At 42.2% G+C, this 18,656-nt stretch overlaps 1 protein-coding gene and 1 long non-coding RNA gene across 3 annotated transcripts; both read left to right on the top strand.

Annotated features, from left to right (window-relative positions):
* Positions 1–2,462: 2,462 nt before the first annotated feature.
* On the top strand, positions 2,463–10,579 carry LOC106549780 (uncharacterized). 2 transcript variants are annotated; one of them, XM_014067517.2, is made up of 5 exons: positions 2,463–2,538; positions 5,827–6,034; positions 6,410–6,999; positions 7,695–7,824; positions 8,272–10,579. In XM_014067517.2, the coding sequence occupies exons 3-5, from the start codon at positions 6,583–6,585 to the stop codon at positions 10,248–10,250; spliced, it is 2,526 nt and encodes an 841-aa protein (XP_013922992.2). In that variant the 5' UTR covers positions 2,463–2,538; positions 5,827–6,034; positions 6,410–6,582; the 3' UTR covers positions 10,251–10,579. The 2 variants fall into 2 exon arrangements, with proteins under 2 accessions (XP_013922992.2, XP_013922993.2); XM_014067518.2 differs by lacking the exon at positions 5,827–6,034 and having other exon boundaries at positions 2,474–2,538.
* Positions 10,580–12,649: 2,070 nt separating this feature from the next.
* LOC148047303 (uncharacterized) lies at positions 12,650–18,602 on the top strand. The gene is made up of 3 exons (XR_015696143.1): positions 12,650–12,709; positions 16,216–16,778; positions 18,484–18,602. It is a non-coding gene; the product is annotated as an uncharacterized LOC148047303 (long non-coding RNA).
* Positions 18,603–18,656: the final 54 nt, after the last annotated feature.

Below are 18,656 nucleotides of genomic sequence, written 5' to 3'. Positions count from 1 at the left end.
GCTGCCCATGAAATCAACACCAATGCAATTTGCTGCGAAAGCAAAAATAGTTTCAGCTTTGGCATTAGTGCCTGTCCTGGACTTGGACGAATATGTTGCTGCTCTAGAAAAATATCTGCCAGGAGAGCTGCGACCTCTATGGAACTCTGGTTCAAGGACAGTGACATAGGTCATCCAGGCAGGAGAGGGCAAGGAAGATGACTACCTTTGTTTGCAACAGCCCTGTGGAATCTGTTTGACTGAACGTAAAGTGGAGAGGATTGTATAAACGATCTCTGAAGTTGCTCAACGACGACTGCGTACTCAATTGGGATTGTACCGTCCAACTATTTAGAAGTTTATTGATGGTCTGCGGAAAGTCTAGAAAGACAGAGATGCAATTTATGAACAACTCCTTTCAGAACATGGTCCTCCATTGAAACTGAAGAAATATTGCGTGGCAGATGATCGCATTGCCAGGATTGTCAGTGAATACTGCAACCAACAACCCACAGTGTGTTGAAGATACATTGAACAATGTTGGAAGCTTGCAGAAACATTGAACATATTTTTCCAATTGGGTAGTTTATCCAGGACTGTGTGTTCAGAACATCAAAGACTGAAACCTGCATGGAACAATTATGTACCAACAGTGATGCGATATACTTTTCTTTTTGGGAAGCAGACATATAATTTGGGTTTCTCTGTAGGCATACATCTTATAATCAGCCCAAATAAAAAACTACACCCACAGTTCTCAGCTGTTAACGAGTTCATTCAAAGTGAGTAATGTTTTCAGCTTAGGAAAGCTACTGATCGAAAGGAGCTTTGATTTTGATGCCACTGTTCTAGCAGTGTTGTAGCAGTGGGTACAACCATCTAAGACCGTGATGAAATGGTGCTTCATATTATGCATCTAACATGCAGCTATTCACTGTTGACTGCAACACTGAATGTTATAAATTTTGTCATGTTATTGCAGCATGTACAGAGTTAAGCCAATCTAATCAAATGCAACCCCATTGTCTAATGCAGAAATATACATAGATCATAGGAAGTATTTCATTTCATGGGGAGCTGTGAATTTACCAATTCAGTATGACAGCATATAGATTGTGGCAAGATTTTCTCCACGTCACAATTTGCATGCACATTTCAAGTGTGTGGAAACAGATGGCCAAACTAACCATGCCCATCTTGGATGATGGTCCAACGCACATCATCTACCTGTGTACTAAATTAGTAAACATTACTACTGCTAATCTCTAGTCACTAGGCAGAAAATTGATAACGTTTAGCTACGGTAAGTTTATTTCAGAATCAAAATAGAGCTAGAAGGGACTTTAGAAGTTTTCTAGTCCAACTCCCTGCTCAAGCAGAAGATCCTATACCATTTCAGACAAGTGTCTATCTATCCGGTCTCTTCTTAAAAATCTCCAGTAATGAAGCACCCACAACTTCTGAAGGAAAACTGTTCCAATGGTTAATTGTCCACACTGTTAGGAAATTTCTCCTTAATTCCAGGTTGTTTGATTAGTTTCTTGCCTTACCTTCTGGTCCTTTGGAAAATAAATTGACCCACTCCTCTTTGTGGCAATTTCTCAAATACTGGAAGACTTCTAAGATGTCACCCCTGGTCCTTCTTTTCTCTAGACTAGCCAAACCCAAATCCTACCACCTTTCTTCATGGCTTAGCTTCCAGGCCTTTAATCATCTTAGTTGCTGTTCTTTGCGTTTTTTTCCAAAGCCTCAACATCTTTTTTCTAATGGAGGTGACCAAAACTGGATGCAATATTCCAGGTGTGATCTTACTAAAGCTTTATAAAGCCTTAGGTACTAATACTTCACATGATTTTGATTCTATGAATACGCTGTGTATCTTGTCGAAATACGGCAAACACAGGTAGTCTTCTGTCCCACCCCCTCCATGGCCCCTTTCCCACGGGCAGATTGCTGCAAGAAGCATCTTGCTCTCCTTCAGGATGGAGTTTGCAACAACCACAAGATACGAAATATGTTAAGTAAAGAGTCTCCTGGTCCTCATCTTCCGCCCGCTTGGCCATTTATGACAGGATTTGGCTCCTTTTGAGTCCTCCTTCAATCTCTACTGAGGCTTCAGGGTGGCTGTTCTTGAGGGAAGTGAGTTCAAATTTCTCCAGAGAGATTTTTCCCCATCTCCTCAGAAGCTTCCACCGCTGGAGACACCAAGGCTTTCCTCCCACAGGGAGCCTTTCATCTTACTCCCATACCCATCATCCCCCTCCTCCTCCACCCACTGCCCCCAGATAGGCTACACTTTCCCGCCCTTTCAGGGAATGCTGGCACTTTGCCAAGAGTCCCCCAGGAGGCGTTCTCAGCTTCTGCAGAGAACTGAGCATGCGCCGCTCTGTTCCACTAGCAGGTGAGAATTGTTGCCGCTCGTCTGAAGAGCCTGCAGGCGAGTCCGCCCCTCCACCCCCACCCCCCGCTGTGAGTGGGAGACGGGGCCGTTCCCGGAGGCGCTGAGGCTGCCCAGAAGTCTTTGCAGAGACGCGGATCCCGACGTGACTGCAGAGTTCCGTGAGTGGCCGCTGAACCCGTGCAAAGCAGTCCCGCAGTGGAGGGTTGCTTGTAGAGGGGCCAAGTTCTTCCTCCGGGGTCGGAGTCCGAGATGCGGGTCGCCAGGAGGGGGAAGGGGCATTTCCCCCCTTTTCTTGGTAGCCTAGGCGTGGGGCGAGGGGGAGGCTGGCCGGATGACCTCCTGCTGGCTCTGGGTGTTTCTCAATTTCTCCATTAGGGGAAACATTCCACTCTTCCTCTTTAATCTTCCCTGTTTGCGATATTTTTTGTTTAATGGGTTGTTCTTAACTCCAATTCTTTTGAAAACATTAGAACAAATAACTAGGAAATAGAAATCCAGAGTATATTTTGAATGCACTTATTATTCAGTATTTTGAGTCTTTGTTTCCAAGTTGATCAAGAAGAATTTTTCAGTTACAGAGGAGTCAAAATAGCTAATAAGGTTCCCCATTTTCTTCCCTGATATGTGGAGATTTCCTTGTAATTTTTTCCTTTGGGAATGGATCCTTGCTAGTTAAATTAGTCACCCTGTTTTCCTGACACGTTCTTTGGTTTTCCATTTGGGACATGGAAATGGCAAATCTTTAGTGCTTCTTCTAGAGACGAAGACTAAACTAGCATCAGGTCATCCAGGATTAGGTGGGTGGGTGGACATCATTTTAAGGTTCTTACAAGTCCTTTGTTTCATGTGAACTTTGCCCATACAGTTGATTAACCAGTTTGGACTCAGGGCAAATTGTGTGAAGCAGCCTTTGTCTTATAGTATGACTTTGTTCGCAAAAAGCAAACCGTGAAAAATAGACAATGAGCATCGTATGCCGGAGTCATTTCCTTGGCATTTCATTTGATGTGAACTCAACCTGCATGGCGTTGTTAGAATCTTGTTCCTTCCCGGGATCCTTTCACTCAGTATTATTCCTTGTTAGGGGTTTTCTTACATTCCCTCACTGAGACCCCTGACAGAAGGTAAACTTTTCTTTCTTGGGATAAGCCATTTTTTGAACTTCCTCCTTATCTCTCGGAGGAGAGCCTTCTTGGTGGCTGCTCCGACCCTCTGGAACGAACTCCCCGTGGAGATTCGGACCCTCACCACCCTCCAGTCCTTCCGCGCCGCTTTAAAGATCTGGCTGTCCCGGCTGGCCTGGGGTTAAGACTCTAACCCCACCCGAATTGTGTGACTGTTGTGCTTTCTTTTAATATGTTGTATTGTCTTCATGTTTGGAAAATTGTTTGTCCTTCCCCCCTTCCCTTTTTGAACTGTGAGCCGCCCTGAGTCCCCCCAGGGAAAAGGGCGGCATACAAATAAAGGGAAAACTAAACTAAACTAAACTCTTCTCTATGGTTCCAGTTAATTTCAAATATGCAAACTTAGACAAGAGCGAGAAACGTCCTTAATGAATGTCTAATGGCTAAATGTCTTGATATGAAGCACAAGATACGTTTGTAAGATTTCTGTATTCCGTTCCAGTTTCTTAGGCTCTTTAAGGTTTGGCATCTTGCATGAACCCTAAGTGTAGGGTAAACGTTGATTTATTTATTTTTTTTACGCTAATTCAGCTGTGCTTTATTTCTCCAATACATATAGCTACCCATTTCACAAACATGTGACTGGTGGCATATATAATGATAACAACCATCAATAAACACTTAATACACTTATCATCATCGCTAAAACTATTTCAAAATTTAAAAACAAGAAATTTTCATTGTGCTCATTTACTGTCAGGGCTGCTTCACTCAGTAACCAAGAAAGAAACCACTCAACTCCATTTTGCAGAATTAAGAGTACTTTTACTGGTTATGAGTAGATAGTAGCTAGGCAAAGCAAGGTCTGAGGCAAAAGTGTGCGCAATCATAGATATCAATATGTGACCCAACCCCCCCCCCCCCCCGTAACCTCAGCTCATAGTCCAATCAGCACACCCCACAGGTGTCATGTGGGAGACATCTTTAAAAAGCATCATCAGGCTGGTATGCCGGACAGTTGGCCTTGGCGGCAAATCCTTTATCTGCAACATTTGTAGTAACACCCCTCTTCATACAGTCACTCCTGTGCTGACACTTCCCCACCCACATACAATGCTCCCCCTCCCCGTTTCAATGGCAGCTGAAAGCAAGCAGCAAAACAGAGGCTGGCATTTACTAGGCCTTCATGAAGGTCAGTACAGCAGAGGTATTAGGATGAGGGACTTTGGAGCAGCCCCAAACTGATTAAATCAGTTTCATCTAGGATCACTTTTAGCGAGTTTTGAAAACACCCTACACCTTAACTAAACCATGCTGTATTAAACACTTTCACTCTTAAAGTGGAACTATATCCAGTGGTGGGATTCAAATAATTTAACAACTGGTTCTCTGCCCTAATGATTTCTTCCAACAACCAGTTCACCAAACTGCTCAGAAACAGAACAGTCCGTGGTGTGAACTGGCTGAATCCCACCACTGACTATATCTAACTTTGGGAGGGATGTGCTTTAGAGTTAGCCTTGACTCCCGACAACTATCTGGACTATCAGTTTCGTTGGCTAGATTTCAGAAGTGATTTGCCATTGTCTAGATTTGCTGAGAGTTTGACTGGTCCAAGCTATCCAGATAAGATGGAACTAGAACTCATTGTCTTGTAGTTTCTAGCCTGATGTCTTAACCACTACACCAAACTTCCTCATAGCTAGTTTGAAACTGCATATAAACTTTTTTCTTTTAACAAATTGAACTTCTTTAAAAGTTCAGTAAAACTTTTTTTAAATGTTCAGTATTTTTATAGTTTGATGGAGACATTTATTTTGAATTATATCCTCTGAAAGGACAACACTTGGAATGATGGCCAAGAAACTTATAAAATTGAAAAGAAAAAAAACCTTACTGTTTGCATATGCACAGGTGCTTGCTGGATAGATTCTTGTTTGGATACAGTCCTGCTACTGCGTCGCAAGACAATTTGTTCCCTTTCAGTATTTAGCCAGTATCTGTTGGCCAGAGAGGCTCTAGAATTTGTGGAGGATCTGCCCATCAGGCTTTGGCGCACTGAGCGAAGGCTTCCTTTAGAGACAGGTGTGTGTGGAGATTCATTTAAGTTCAAAGTGAGTTCAGAGAGCAGCTTATCTTCTTGTTGCTGTGGACATAATTTTTCAGGGCTGGGCTCTTCCTTTTCAATAGTTTTGGAGAGAGACACATTTGCAATCTTCAACTTACATGCTGTCCGTCCCACCTCTTTTTTTAGTTTTTCCTCAGGAGTGTCTTTGATTATGATCACAGACTTTTCAGACAAGGGTTTTGATCTCTTTACAGGTGATGGAGACAAAGGATGGCTTAAAGCATCTTTTGCGCTTTGAGGTGACGTTTTTTTCGACCTGCACTTCTACACTACACTGCGCCTCTCGTTGGCACTAATTTCTACTCCTCCCTTTGGCTAAATCAATAACTTGATTCCCAAGAGCAGCAATTCCGAAAGACTTGAAAGACTTGGCAGCCTGTGATCTAGTTACACGAACACAAGGTGAGGTGTTCTCTAGTTCAGCTTTCTGAATTTCTAATTCTTTTTTGTGCTGCTGAGCATTTTTTTTTTAAAGCCATTTTTCATTTGGAGGAAAAAGAAATAGAAATTCTGCCCAAAATGAAATTGATTTGATATAACAGAGACGCCACTCACGCAACTCGGGAGTCCCATCGAGAATCTAAGACCATTTTTTTGCACCACACTTGATGGACAGACAGACAGACAGGCATACAGAACATCCATTTGTGCATTGCCACTCCAATCTTTTACCAGCTTAGGAAAAGACTCGATTCCGTGAGGATGAATTTTGTTCACTGGTTAAGTCCACGACCTTCTCATTCGTTGAATTTATTTTCTTTTCCATCTCAAATGCAGAAAAAAGAGTCATCTCGACAAACTTACTAACAGCAAAAAGTTAACTCTTGGGTGAAGAGGCCTGGATAGCCTTTGTGGCCAACTCTGCAACAACAGGAATAGTCTTATGAATTGAAAGGTGTCCACAAGATTCCTCAGACCTATTTGGAATTTCCTTACAGGACAGACAAAGGATGCAGAAACAATTAGCAAGTGACGGAACTGGAAAAGGTCCCTCGGCTGTTCAGTCTGGCAGCTGTGAGAAGATCTGGGCAAGAACTGGGCAGAAGATCCCAGAGAAGAAAACCATCATCCCTTCAGAGATTCAGCCCTGTAACTTCAGAAACATCCAATATCAAGAGACTGAAGGTCCCCGAGGACTTTGCAGCCAATTCTACAACTTTTATAGTCAACGGCTGAGGTTTGAAAAGCACACTAAAACCCAAACATCGGACCTGGTTATTCTGCAGCAGCTCCTGGCCCTTCTGCCCCTGCCGATGGACAGCTGGGTGCAAGAGTGTGGAGCAGAGACCAGCTCCCAAGTGGTGGCCCTGGTGGAAGGCTTCCCCCTGAGTCAGGCAGAGGAGCGGAAGGAGCAAGTCAAATTGCAGGTGAGATATCTTCATATTGGAAAGTCAGAAGGGAGTAAATAATGTGTTCAAATTCTAGACCCTTCCCTTCAATAATTCTTCCTCATAACGTGGATATATTCTACTAGTTCTTGCAGGACATTGTTCCATTATCTATTCTAGAATATACAGATAGTCCTATTTGTCAGGCCTGCCTCCGTTCAAATTCCATGAAAGAAATCCCCCGACTCCATTGAAATAGAAAAGAGGCACTTTTGAAGTGATAGCAGCGGAAAAAAATGATTAGGGGACTGGAGGCTAAAATATATGAAGAACGGTTGCAGGAACTGGGTATGTCTAGTTTAATAAAAATAAGGACTAGGGGAGACATGATAGCAGTGTTATTCTTCAAGGCATCGGAGGGTAGAACAAGAATGGGTGGAAACTAATCAAGGAGAGAAGCAACTTAGAACTGAGGAGAAATTTCCTGACAGAACAATTAATCAGTGGAAAAGCTTGCCTCCAGAAGTTGTGAATGCCTCAACACTGGAAATTTTTAAGAAGATGTTGGATAGCCATTTGTCTGAAACAGTATAGGGTTTCCTGCCTAGGTAGGGGGTTGGACTAGGAGACTTCCAAGGTCCCTTCCAACTCTGGTATTGTATTGTATTGTATTTAAACAAGAAGGACAGATCTTGAAATCCTCCCTATTTTTGTTCTTTTTTCTTCTCATTCAGGAAGGTCTTGTGTCCTTTAAGGAGGTGGCTGTGTATTTCTCCGAAGAGGAGTGGTCTCAGCTGAGTGTTGATCAAAAAGCACTGTATTGGGAAGTCATGCTGGAAAATCATAAGAACGTGGCTTCTTTGGGTAAGAACATGCCAGACATTTTATCAGGATAAAAACTACAAATTTGGAAAAGGAAATAAAGAAGGTGTTAAGTCCTCGGGGGTTACGACGCCACCTAAAAACATTGCTGGCTGCCCGACACTCCTAATTGCCTGAGACATAAGCAGCCAGCTGGCAGGAAAACGCAGCCTCCTTATTGGTCCGCCCTCTGACAGCCCCATACAGAGCAGAAGAGTAATGTGATTAATGAATAAGAAAAAAGTATGATGAAATTAAAATAGAGAGAAAAGGCAAATCCCCCCTTCTAATGTTATATTATAGTGCCCACCTTTACATAATTTATCCTTTCTAATCTTCAAACACAACTGTGATCACAGTTTTGAAGTGGTTAGTTATTCATTATGTTCAAACTTCCGATGCTTTATTCTTTTTCCCTAAAGTTATTTTAGTTTTTCTTTTCCTGTGAAGGTTATGGCGGAGGAGAAGATGAAGATTTCAGGGAAGTATTGCAAATGGTCAGTTGTGGATACAATACAAAGAACCCTATAATTCTAATGGAAGTAGAAAGTGATGATAGAAACCATTCAAATAATTTCAGTCAGGAAAGTTCATCTTCTGTTCTTGAATCAATGAAAGCCTCTGTGGTCCAGCAACAAAAAATAACAAACAAACATATTGGAAAATGTTCAAAACCATTCATCATCAAATTAGATATAGATAAACATAATCAAACCCAAACGAAAGGAGAAGATTATTTATGTAGAGACAATGGAAATATTCATAAATGGACCCACTCTCTTACTCATAAAAATGGGTCCCGTAGATCTCAAAAAAGAACCCACACAGGAGAGAATCCATATAAATGCATGGAGTGTGGAAAGAGCTTTAGTAGGAATACTTACCTTACATGTCATATGAGGATCCACACAGGAGAGAAGCCGTATAAATGCATGGAGTGTGGAAAGAGCTTCACTTTTAGTACTTCTCTTACTTTGCATTCCCGGATCCATACAACAGAGAAGCCCTATAAATGCATGGAGTGTGGAAAGAGCTTTACTTGGAGCAACAGTCTTGCTTCCCATAAAAGGATCCACACAGGAGAGAAACCCTATAAATGCATGGAGTGTGGAAAGAGCTTCTCTCTTAGTAGTTCTCTTACTTCGCATTATCGGATCCATACAGGGGAGAAGCCCTATAAATGCATGGAGTGTGGAAAGAGCTTCTCTCTTAGTAGTTCTCTAACTTCTCATTACCGGATCCATACAGGGGAGAAGCCCTATAAATGCATGGAGTGTGGAAATACTTTTACTCGGAGAAGGAGTCTTACTTCCCATAAAAGGATCAACCAACGGAATAAGATGTATAACTGCAAGGAGTGTGGAAAGAACTTTCCTACACACTGTCAACTTCACGATCATAAGAAGATCCACACAAGAGAAAAGCCCTATGAATGTATGGAGTATGTGAAGAGCTTCAGCCCACTCAGAGATCTTTTTTTACATGAAATGGTCCACAAAGGGGAAAAGCCTTATAAATGCATGGAGTGTGGAAAGTCATTTTTACAGAGAATTCATCTAAGTTCACATACAAGAATCCACACTACAGAGAAGCCCTATAAATGCAAGGAATGTGGAAAGACCTTCTTATCTAGTAATTCTCTTACTTCCCATTACTCGGTCCATACAGGGGAGAGGCCGTATAAGTGTACAGAGTGTGGAAAGAGCTTCTGTCAAAATTCTTCTCTTTCTCTTCATAAACGAATCCACACAGGAGAGAAGCCATATAAATGCATGGAATGTGGAAAGAGCTTCCCTAGGAACACTGATCTTATTGCACATATAAATATGCACACAGGGGAGAAACCACATAAATGCAATGAGTGTGGAAAGAGCTTTATTAAGAACAGTCAACTTGTTTACCATAGTAGTATCCATACAGGGGAGAAGCCCTATAAATGCATGGAATGTGGAAAGAGCTTTATTAAGAACTCTCAACTTATTTGCCATAATAGGATTCATACAGGAGAGAAGCCCTATAAATGCATAGAGTGTGGAAAGAGCTTCCCTAAGAACAGTGATCTTATTGCACATACAAAGATCCACACAGGGGAGAAACCACATAAATGCATGGAGTGTGGAAAGAGCTTCATTAAGAACAGCCAACTTATTTACCATAGTAGGATACATACAGGGGAAAAGCCGTATAAATGCATGGAATGTGGAAAATGCTTTGCTGCCAGTAGTAACCTTACCTCCCATAAAAAAATCCACTCAGGGGAGAAACCTTATAAATGCATTGAATGTGGAAAGATTTTTTCCTCAAACAGTAATCTTAACACCCATAAAAGGATTCACACAGGGGAGAAGCCTTATAAATGTATGGTATGTGAAAAAAGCTTTATTATGAACCGTTCTCTTAACTCCCATATAAGGATCCACATGGTGTAGAAGCCATATACATTTGTGAAATCTGGAAAAAGCTTCAAGATGAGAAGTGGCCAAAATCCCCTTGACAAATGCCTATGGAGATTCTCATACATCCAGGTCTTCGTTGTCCCAAAGGTACTTTTCCAAAAAGCAACTGGACTTCCATTGTGTTTCCTTGAAAACCTTTTTCTCATCCAAGTAGCATCTTTTGTTCTGAAGAAGCATCTCCTTGAATAAGCGAAACATCTTCAAGAAAATAGAAATTCCAGTTGCCTTTTGAAAAAGTACCTGTGGGACCCTTTGACAAATCCACCCAAGAGCGAAAAAAGTTTTCGTATATAAACATAGGGAAAGAAATAGATATATCCAGTAAGATAGAAATAGTTGCTAACCTATAGTAATAGGAAGAGAGTAAAATAAAGTGTGGTTAGCATGAACTTTACAAGTAAGGAGTGGGAGTTTTAAGTATGTCTAATAAATTTTTTATGGGAAAAACAAATGCTGTCTTTGTATCTCTTTACTATACCATAATGAGAAAATCCCTAAAAATAGTTAATTGGCAATTTGGGGGAAGCATTTGGATGGGGGACAAACTTATGAGTTTCAGAGACTCCTGCTGGATTGAAGCTGTTTATTCAAATAGTAACTTTTAAAGCTCTGCATGATATTGGACCTGGGTACTTGAGAGACCGCCTCCTGCCAATTACCTCCCTACGACCGATCAGATCCCACAGAATAGGCCTCCTCCGAATTCCATTGGCCAGCCAATGTCGACTGGCAACTCCCCGGGGGAGGGCCTTCTCTGTGGCTGCTCCGGCCCTCTGGAACGATCTCCCCATTGAGATCTGGACCCTCACCACTCTTCCGGCTTTCCGCAAAGCCACTAAGACCTGGTTGTTCCGGCAGGCCTAGGGCTGATTTCCAGCCCCACTTGAATTGTTGCGACTGTTGCTGTGTTTTAATTTGTCTGTCTTTTGTTTTCCTGTTTGTATCCCCCCCTCTCCCTTTGGTTGTTAGCCGCCCTGAGTCTCTCGGGAATAGGGCGGCATACTAATTGAATAAACTACAACTACAACCCTAGATGAATCTGTCAAAATGGGGAAAAGGCACTAATTTGAATTTTCTGCCAGTTATTGTCCAATGTTGCATTGCAAAAATGGAAATCAGACTGGGAGCCATACAAAATTAGACCACAATTGTACTTTTCTTTTTATTCATATCCTAGATGCCTTAAATTCTAGAAAGGTCTTAAATTCCTACTTGTATTTCCCGAGGGTGTTTGGTTTAACCTCTAAATAATACATGCTTCCTCTTTTTTTTTTTTTTTGCCCCTCGTGGTATTTTAATTTTATATTCCCTTTTCCGTAATCTTGTTTCCATCATTTTGCAATTCTCCTTTTTCTCCTGTCGCAGAGGCGACACCATTTCTCCCATTCTCTTCATTTGCCCTCCAAGGAGGCTCGTTGTGAGGTGAAGTTTCTGGAACATCCACCAGTTTCAACTTTTTCCCCATTTTGAGACTGGTTTTCTTTTTCATGAGCATTATTTAGTTTTTCACAAGTAGCCACTTGGTCTTTCCAATAATTCTTGGCTTCACCCGTGCAGGTATGTATACAGAACTAGAGAACAAAAACAAGGTTTAAAAAAATCTCAGTTTTCCTGATTGTGGCTTCCCTGCCCCATCTTCCCTTTCAGTCTGACGTTCGCAATCAGCACAAAATACAAATTGTGTTTCCTAAAGAGCCTTGTGGTCCTCATCTTCTGGCCGTTCCTGACAGGATTTGGGCCCTTTTGCACCCTCCAATCTGCAGTGCTTTTAGGGCGATTCTTCAGAGCCAAGGTGGCGCAGTGGTTAAAAGCAGCACTGCAGGCTACTGCTAGATCAGCAGGTCAGCGGTTCAAATCTCACCGGCTCAGGGTTGACTCAGCCTTCCATCCTTCCGAGGTGGGTAAAATGAGGACCCAGATTGTTGGGGGCAATATGCTGACTCTCTGTAAACCGCTTAGAGAGGCCTGAAAGGCCTATGAAGCGGTATATAAGTCTATTGCTATTGCTATTCTTGAGGGAATTGAGTTCAAATCCTCCAGAGAGATTTTTCTCCCTCTCCACAACCGGTTCCTGCACAGGAAGGAGAGGAAGATGGAAAAGTTACCACCACTGGAGACGCTTTTCTCGGACAGGGATCCTTTCCTCCTACTCCCATGCCCATCATCCCTTCCCCTCCTCCCATGTCTAGCTTCCCTTCCCGCCCTTTCAGGGCATGCTGGCACTTTGCAGAGTCCACCAGGGGGCGCTCTCAGATTGAGGAAGAAACTGAGCATGCGTCGGGCTCTTCCTTTAGCACAAGAGGTGTGTTTTCCAGGTAGTTCACTGGGAGGGGCTTTAGGTGTGAGTGAGCGGCGGGGCCGTTTGCGGGAGGCGGAGAGGCTGCCAGGATGCCTTTGCAGAGACGCGAATCCCGATGAGACTCCCGAGTTGCGTGAGTGGCGCCTCTGCCCTTGCAAAGGGCTCCCGCTTTGGAGGGGTGCATGGAGACGTGCCAAGTCTTCTTGCAGGGTCGGAGTCCGGGGTCCCATGTTCCCCTCCCGCCATTTCCAGTGCAGGTTCCATCCGGGAGTTCTCCCAGCAAAGGAGAGAAATGGGGATTCCCAAAAGGGGAGGGGGCGTTTCTCCCCATTTATTGGGGGAGTGGAGGCAGGATCGAAGTCCTCCTGCTGATTCTGGGTGCAAGGACGGATGTGCGAGGACTGGAACTGGGGTGCTGCTTCCCAGCCTTTTCCCACGATCGCAAAGGGTCTCTTCCCGCAAAAAAAGAAGGGAGACCTTGCAGGGACGGAGGTGCAAATATGGGTCTGATACGCAGCATTTGCACCGTGTGCCCGATGAGTCCGGTGTTTCTCACACTTAATCAAAGGATTGTTATTAACGCTCTATCTTTAAATCGTTAGAATAAAGAAGTAGGAAATGGATATCAAAAAGCATATTTCAATATCAGTCCAGTCCTTTGAGTCTTTGATAGAAGTCAATCAAGAAGGATTGGTAAGGAGATGCCCCAGCTGCAGAGAAGTGAAAGTATCTAATAGGATTCCCCACTTTCTTCTCTGACATTAGTGGTTTTATAAGGTTTTATTTTTGCTATTTTTTCCTTGGGGATGGATTCTCGGTAGTTAAATTAGTCACCCTTTTTCCTTGGTATTATCTTTGGTTTTCCATTTTGGACATTTAAGCTTAAAATCATTCGTGCATTTTTTTTGGAGACAAAGAATAAGCTAGGCTCAATTCCTCCATGCTTAAGAGGGTGCGTGAACATCATTTTAAGGTATGTTCATTCAAACCTTTATTTATATATATATATATATATATATATATATATATATATATATATATATATATATATATATATATATATATATATATATATATATATATATATATATATATATATATATATATATAATTCTTTATAGGCCAAGTGTGATTGGACATACATAAGCTCTCAGTGTAGATACAAGCAATAAGTGATAAATCATGATCACAGTTTTCATAAAATACATTCATCATAAATCATACGATACAACCATTAGTGATAGTCAGGATACTAAATAAGCAATCCACACAAATCATACAAGGATATAACGGTATAAATCGTAAGATACAAGCCACAAAGTTATAATCATAAGTACACAAGAAGATAAATAATAGGATTCTTATTCATATACATAAACAATATCATTATTTTCCCCTTCAAAGTTAAACCAAGTTTATCATTTCATTTTCCATCTGTTATTCTATTTTTCTATAGGTAGCATACATCCTCAAATTCAGTTATTATATAATAAGCATTTAACCTAATTAGTTAACCACAATTAATGTTAGTATAATTCCCTCACTTCTTAATTACCTACATATCATTAACAATGTCAACACATTTCATTTTATTCTACTAATATATCCCTTCTTTCCCTTCCTCCTTTCCACTTCTTTTAGGCTCTCTTCTTTCTACCCATTCTACCCATTCTCCTAGCTTCGTCTTTTTCTGATTTTTATAATTGTTGGGCTTTTTCTTCAAAGTCCTTTTTCTCCCTTTTAATTTTATTGTTGTGATAAGTTTCCGCAGATTTTCTCCCAATCTTTCCCCATTAATCCCTTATTTACTCTTGATTTTTTTTCTTTTGGGGGGAACATTCCCCCTTGTCTGCTTTTTGTATTCCACTGTGAGTCCCAGTGAAATCAACTAAATATTTTTCTTTTTCAATCCCTCTTTCTTCCATAATATCTTCTTGTTCTTCATTTGAACTCTCTTTTACCCGCTTTTCTCTTTTTTCCTGAGCTGAATTCTCCCTCTGAGTACACTCCAACCAGCAGGCTGTCAAAAGCTGTCAAAAGTCAATCCTCAAAAAAAAAAAAGAGGAAAAAATGAAGTAAAAGAAAAAAGGAACTTTCCCCCTGAATTGTTTAAATCTTTAAATCTTCTAAGGCTTTTACGTTTTGATCTCCACTTTATCTTTCTTCCTCCATTAAGAATCCTGACTGCCAATTAGCCGCTAATTCTGCTCCGGGTCTCTTTTTAGATCCAAATTTAATCTTGTTACATTTGGGTTGGCACTCTCTCCCCCGAATCCAGCATTCCGTTCTAACACCGCTCCTGTACAAACAGCTTAGTCTGGTTGCCCCAACTTTAAAGCGGTCATTTAAATATGGCTGCTGCCCCTACTGTCAGTTTTGGAGAACTTTCCTCTGACCTACCGAGGAACTGCTGGATTCTGTTAACAGCTTTTTTCTGCATGCTTTCCGCCTGCTAAACTCATGCCCTTGTCACCTCAAGGCTGGATTGCTGCAACACGCTCTACATGGGACTACCCTTGAAAAGTGTTCGGAGACTGCAGCTAGTCCAGAATGCAGCTGCGCGAGCGATATTGGGTGTACCGAGGTACACCCACGTTACACCTGTCCTCCGCGAGCTGCACTGGCTACCAATTGGTCTCCGGACGCAATTCAAGGTGTTGGTTATTACCTTTAAAGCCCTACATGGCTTAGGACCAGCATACCTGCGAGACTGCCTACTGCCACATACCTCCCAGCGGCCGGTGAGATCCCACAGATTAGGCCTCCTTCAGATGCCGTCAGCCAGACAATGTCGGCTGGCGGCTCCCCGGAGGAGAGCCTTCTCTGTGGCTGCTCCGACCCTTTGGAATGAGCTACCCCCAGAGATCCGGACCATACCCACTCTCATGGCCTTCAGGAAAGCTGTTAAAACCTGGCTATTCCGGCAGGCCTGGGGCTGTTGACCTCACTGTTGAGGTCCAGCCCCGATCAAAATGAATGCGTGTGTTGTGATTTTAAATCTGTCTTTTATTTATTTATTTTATTATTTCTTCTTCCTCTTCTTTTTGTAAGCCGCCTGGAGTCCTTCGGGATTGGGCGGCCTATAAATTTTATTAATAAATAAATAAATAAATGAATGATTCATTTTTTCTTGTCAGGTACATGTATACATCGGAACTAAACTTGTTGTTTCTCTGTCATATAATATATGTGAGCATATGCATAATTATGTATTTAGTTTCTCATGTTTTAGTATTGTATATTGGATATGGTGACCTTTCAGAGCTGCAACGAAATTTCATTTTAATGTATGCCGATTATTGTACATTCAAAGTGATAATAAATTATTCTATCTTATCCCATCGTAACCTAAACTAATCTAATCAAACCTTTTAAAAAAACTAGCCTACCCTTTGGGGGGGGGAATAGAAAATCCTCCAAACATAAAACATTTATATAACATATTCCATGTCTTGATGAAAACTGGGACTACATTTTGCACCACGCCTGATGGACACACAGACACAGAAATACTCACAAGATCCATCTCAATACAACTGCAATACATTATCAGCTTCTCATTAATGAGAATGAATGTTGTTCTGTGCTTAAATCCATCACCTTCTCATTCTTTGAATTTATATTTCTGTTCCATCTCAGATGCAGAAACTAGAGTCATCACAACAACCTTCCTAAAAACAAAAAGTTAACTCTTGGGAGAAGATCCTATGAATTGAAAGGTGTTTGGAGATCTACAAGATTCCTAAGAACGATCTGGAATTTTCCAACCGGACAGAGAAAGGATGCGGAAACAACCGTTACCACATGAGGGTACTGGAAAAAGCGCCTCGGATGTCAAGTCAGGCAGCTGTGGGAAGATCTGGGCAAGAACTGGACAGAAGATCCTGGGGAATAAAACCGTCATCCGTTCAGAGATTCAGCCCTGCAACTTCAGAAACATCCAATACCAGGAGGCTGAAGGTCCCCGAGGACTTTGCAGCCAACTCCACAACTTTTATAGTCAATGGCTGAGTTTAGAAAAGCACACTAAAACTGAAATGTTGGATCTGGTTGTTTTGGAGCAGCTCCTGGCCCTTCTGCCCCTGCCGATGAAGACCTGGGTGCGAGAGTGTGGAGCAGAGACCAGCTGCCAAGCGGTGGCCCTGGCAGAAGGCTTCCTCCTGAGTCAGGCAGAGGAGCTGAAGGAGCAAGTCGAATTGCAGGTGAGAGACCTTCTTCTTGGAAGTCCAGAAGAGAATAGAGAATGTGTTTTGAGTATTTCACACCTGCCTTCTATACTTCTCTCATCTTCATAACATGTGGAGGAGATGTTTTACTAGTTATTGCAGGACATTGTTCTGTTATCCATTCTGGAGCACAGACTGGAGAGAGCTGTTCCTTTCTTGCACGTTCTAGGCCAATGATGGTGAATCTTTTTCTTATGGTATGCCTCGGGAGCCTGGTGAGGACAAAAAACGGCCCTAACGGGCCAACTGGAAGTTAGGAAACAATCAGTTTCTAGCTTCTGAAGGGCCTTCAGGGAGCTGGGGAAGCCATTTTCACCCTCCCCGGGCTTCAGGAAATCCTCTGGAGCCTGGGGATGGCAAAAACCGGCCCCAACAGGCCAACCGGACGATCAGGAACAAACTTCCAGTTGGCCCGCTGGGACCGTTTTTCATTGTCCCCAGCCTCCGGAGGCTTTCCTGAAGCCTGGAGTGGGCAAAAATGGCTTTCCCTGGCCCTCCAGAAGGACAAAATATCAGGGAGCTGACAGCTGGCGTGCAACCAAATATCACTTCATATGTTTTAGTCTCACCTTTGTTGCTCTTCTCTCCACTCTTTCTAGAGTCTCCACATCTTTTTTTACATCGTGGGGACCAAAACCGAATGCAGTATTCCAAGTGTGGCATTATAAAGTGGTATTAACACTTCACGTGATCTTGATTCTATCCCTCTGTTTATGCAGCCTAGAACTGTGTTGGCTTTTTTGGCAGTTGCTGCACACTGCTGGCTCATATTTAAATGGTTGTCCACTAGGACTCAAGACCCCTCTCACAGTTAGTACTATTGAGCAAGGTACCACTATACTGTACCTGTGCATTTCATTTTTCTTGCCTAAATGTAGAACCTTAGTCTTTTCACCATTGAATTTCATTTTATTAGATAGTGCCCAATGTTCAAGTTTGTCAAGATCCTTCTGTATCTTAAGCCTATCTTCTGGAGTGTTGGCTATTCCTGCCAGCTTGGTGTCATCTGCAAATTTGATGAGTTCCCCATTTGTTCCCTCATCCAAATCATTGATGAAGATGTTGAAGAGTACTGGACCTAAAACAGAGCCTTGAGGTACTCCACTGCATACTTCCCTCCATGTAGATGAAGTTCCATTGAGGACTACATGTTGAGTTCGATTGGTCAGCCAGTTACAAATCCATCTGGTGGTGATGCTGTCTAATCCACATTCTTCTACTTTAACTAGTAGTAGGTTATGGTCTACCTTATCAAATGCCTTACTGAAGTCCAAGTAAACTATATTGATGGCATTCCTCTAGTCCACTAATTTTGTCACTTTGTCAAAGAATGCAATAAGATTAGTCTGGCATGATCTTTTAGGCAAACCCATATTGGCTTTTGGCTATTACTTTATTTACTTCTAGGTGTTCGATAATTCGTTGCTTGATTATCTTTTCCGGAATCTTTCCTGGTATTGAGGTCAGGCTGATAGGTCTGTAGTTTCCTGGATCTATTTTTTTTCCTTTCTTGAAGATGGGAACCACATCAGCTCTTTTCCAGTCCTCTGGCAGTTCCCCAGTGCCAGAGGACTGGAAAAGAGCTGATGTGGTTCCCATACTGGGGAATTGAAGTTGTTTATTGAGAACTAGAATCCACTTCATGTTGTGTGATGTATTTTTCTATTCTCTTTTCTCCAAGTCTTTCCCTCTAAAGACCAGAGAACCTATGAGAAAGAGGATTCCATCCAATCCCTCTCAGGAGCTGTGTTCCATGAGGATCTATCATGAATTCTCAAGTCAGGACATCTCAGATGGTAATCAAAAGTCCATCCATTCCCAAGAGAGATTCCAGCTCTCTTACCTTCTCTGTCT

This window comes from Thamnophis sirtalis, unplaced genomic scaffold (genome assembly GCF_051295495.1).
Source record: "Thamnophis sirtalis isolate CommonGarterSnake01/CBP01778 unplaced genomic scaffold, rThaSir2_p1.2 scaffold_3, whole genome shotgun sequence".
Lineage (NCBI taxonomy): Eukaryota > Metazoa > Chordata > Lepidosauria > Squamata > Natricidae > Thamnophis > Thamnophis sirtalis.
Note: the sequence above shows the minus strand (reverse complement) of the source record. Positions and strands in the feature narration are given on the sequence as shown.

Bases quoted from the DNA above. Each gene is read 5' to 3' on its own strand.
- LOC106549780 (XM_014067517.2), top strand. From the start codon at position 6,583: ATGCAGAAACAATTAGCAAGTGACGGAACTGGAAAAGGTCCCTCGGCT. The intron at 7,000-7,694 runs GTGAGATATCTT...CTTCTCATTCAG, and splicing joins AGGAGCAAGTCAAATTGCAG to GAAGGTCTTGTGTCCTTTAA. The intron at 7,825-8,271 runs GTAAGAACATGC...TTTCCTGTGAAG, and splicing joins TAAGAACGTGGCTTCTTTGG to GTTATGGCGGAGGAGAAGAT.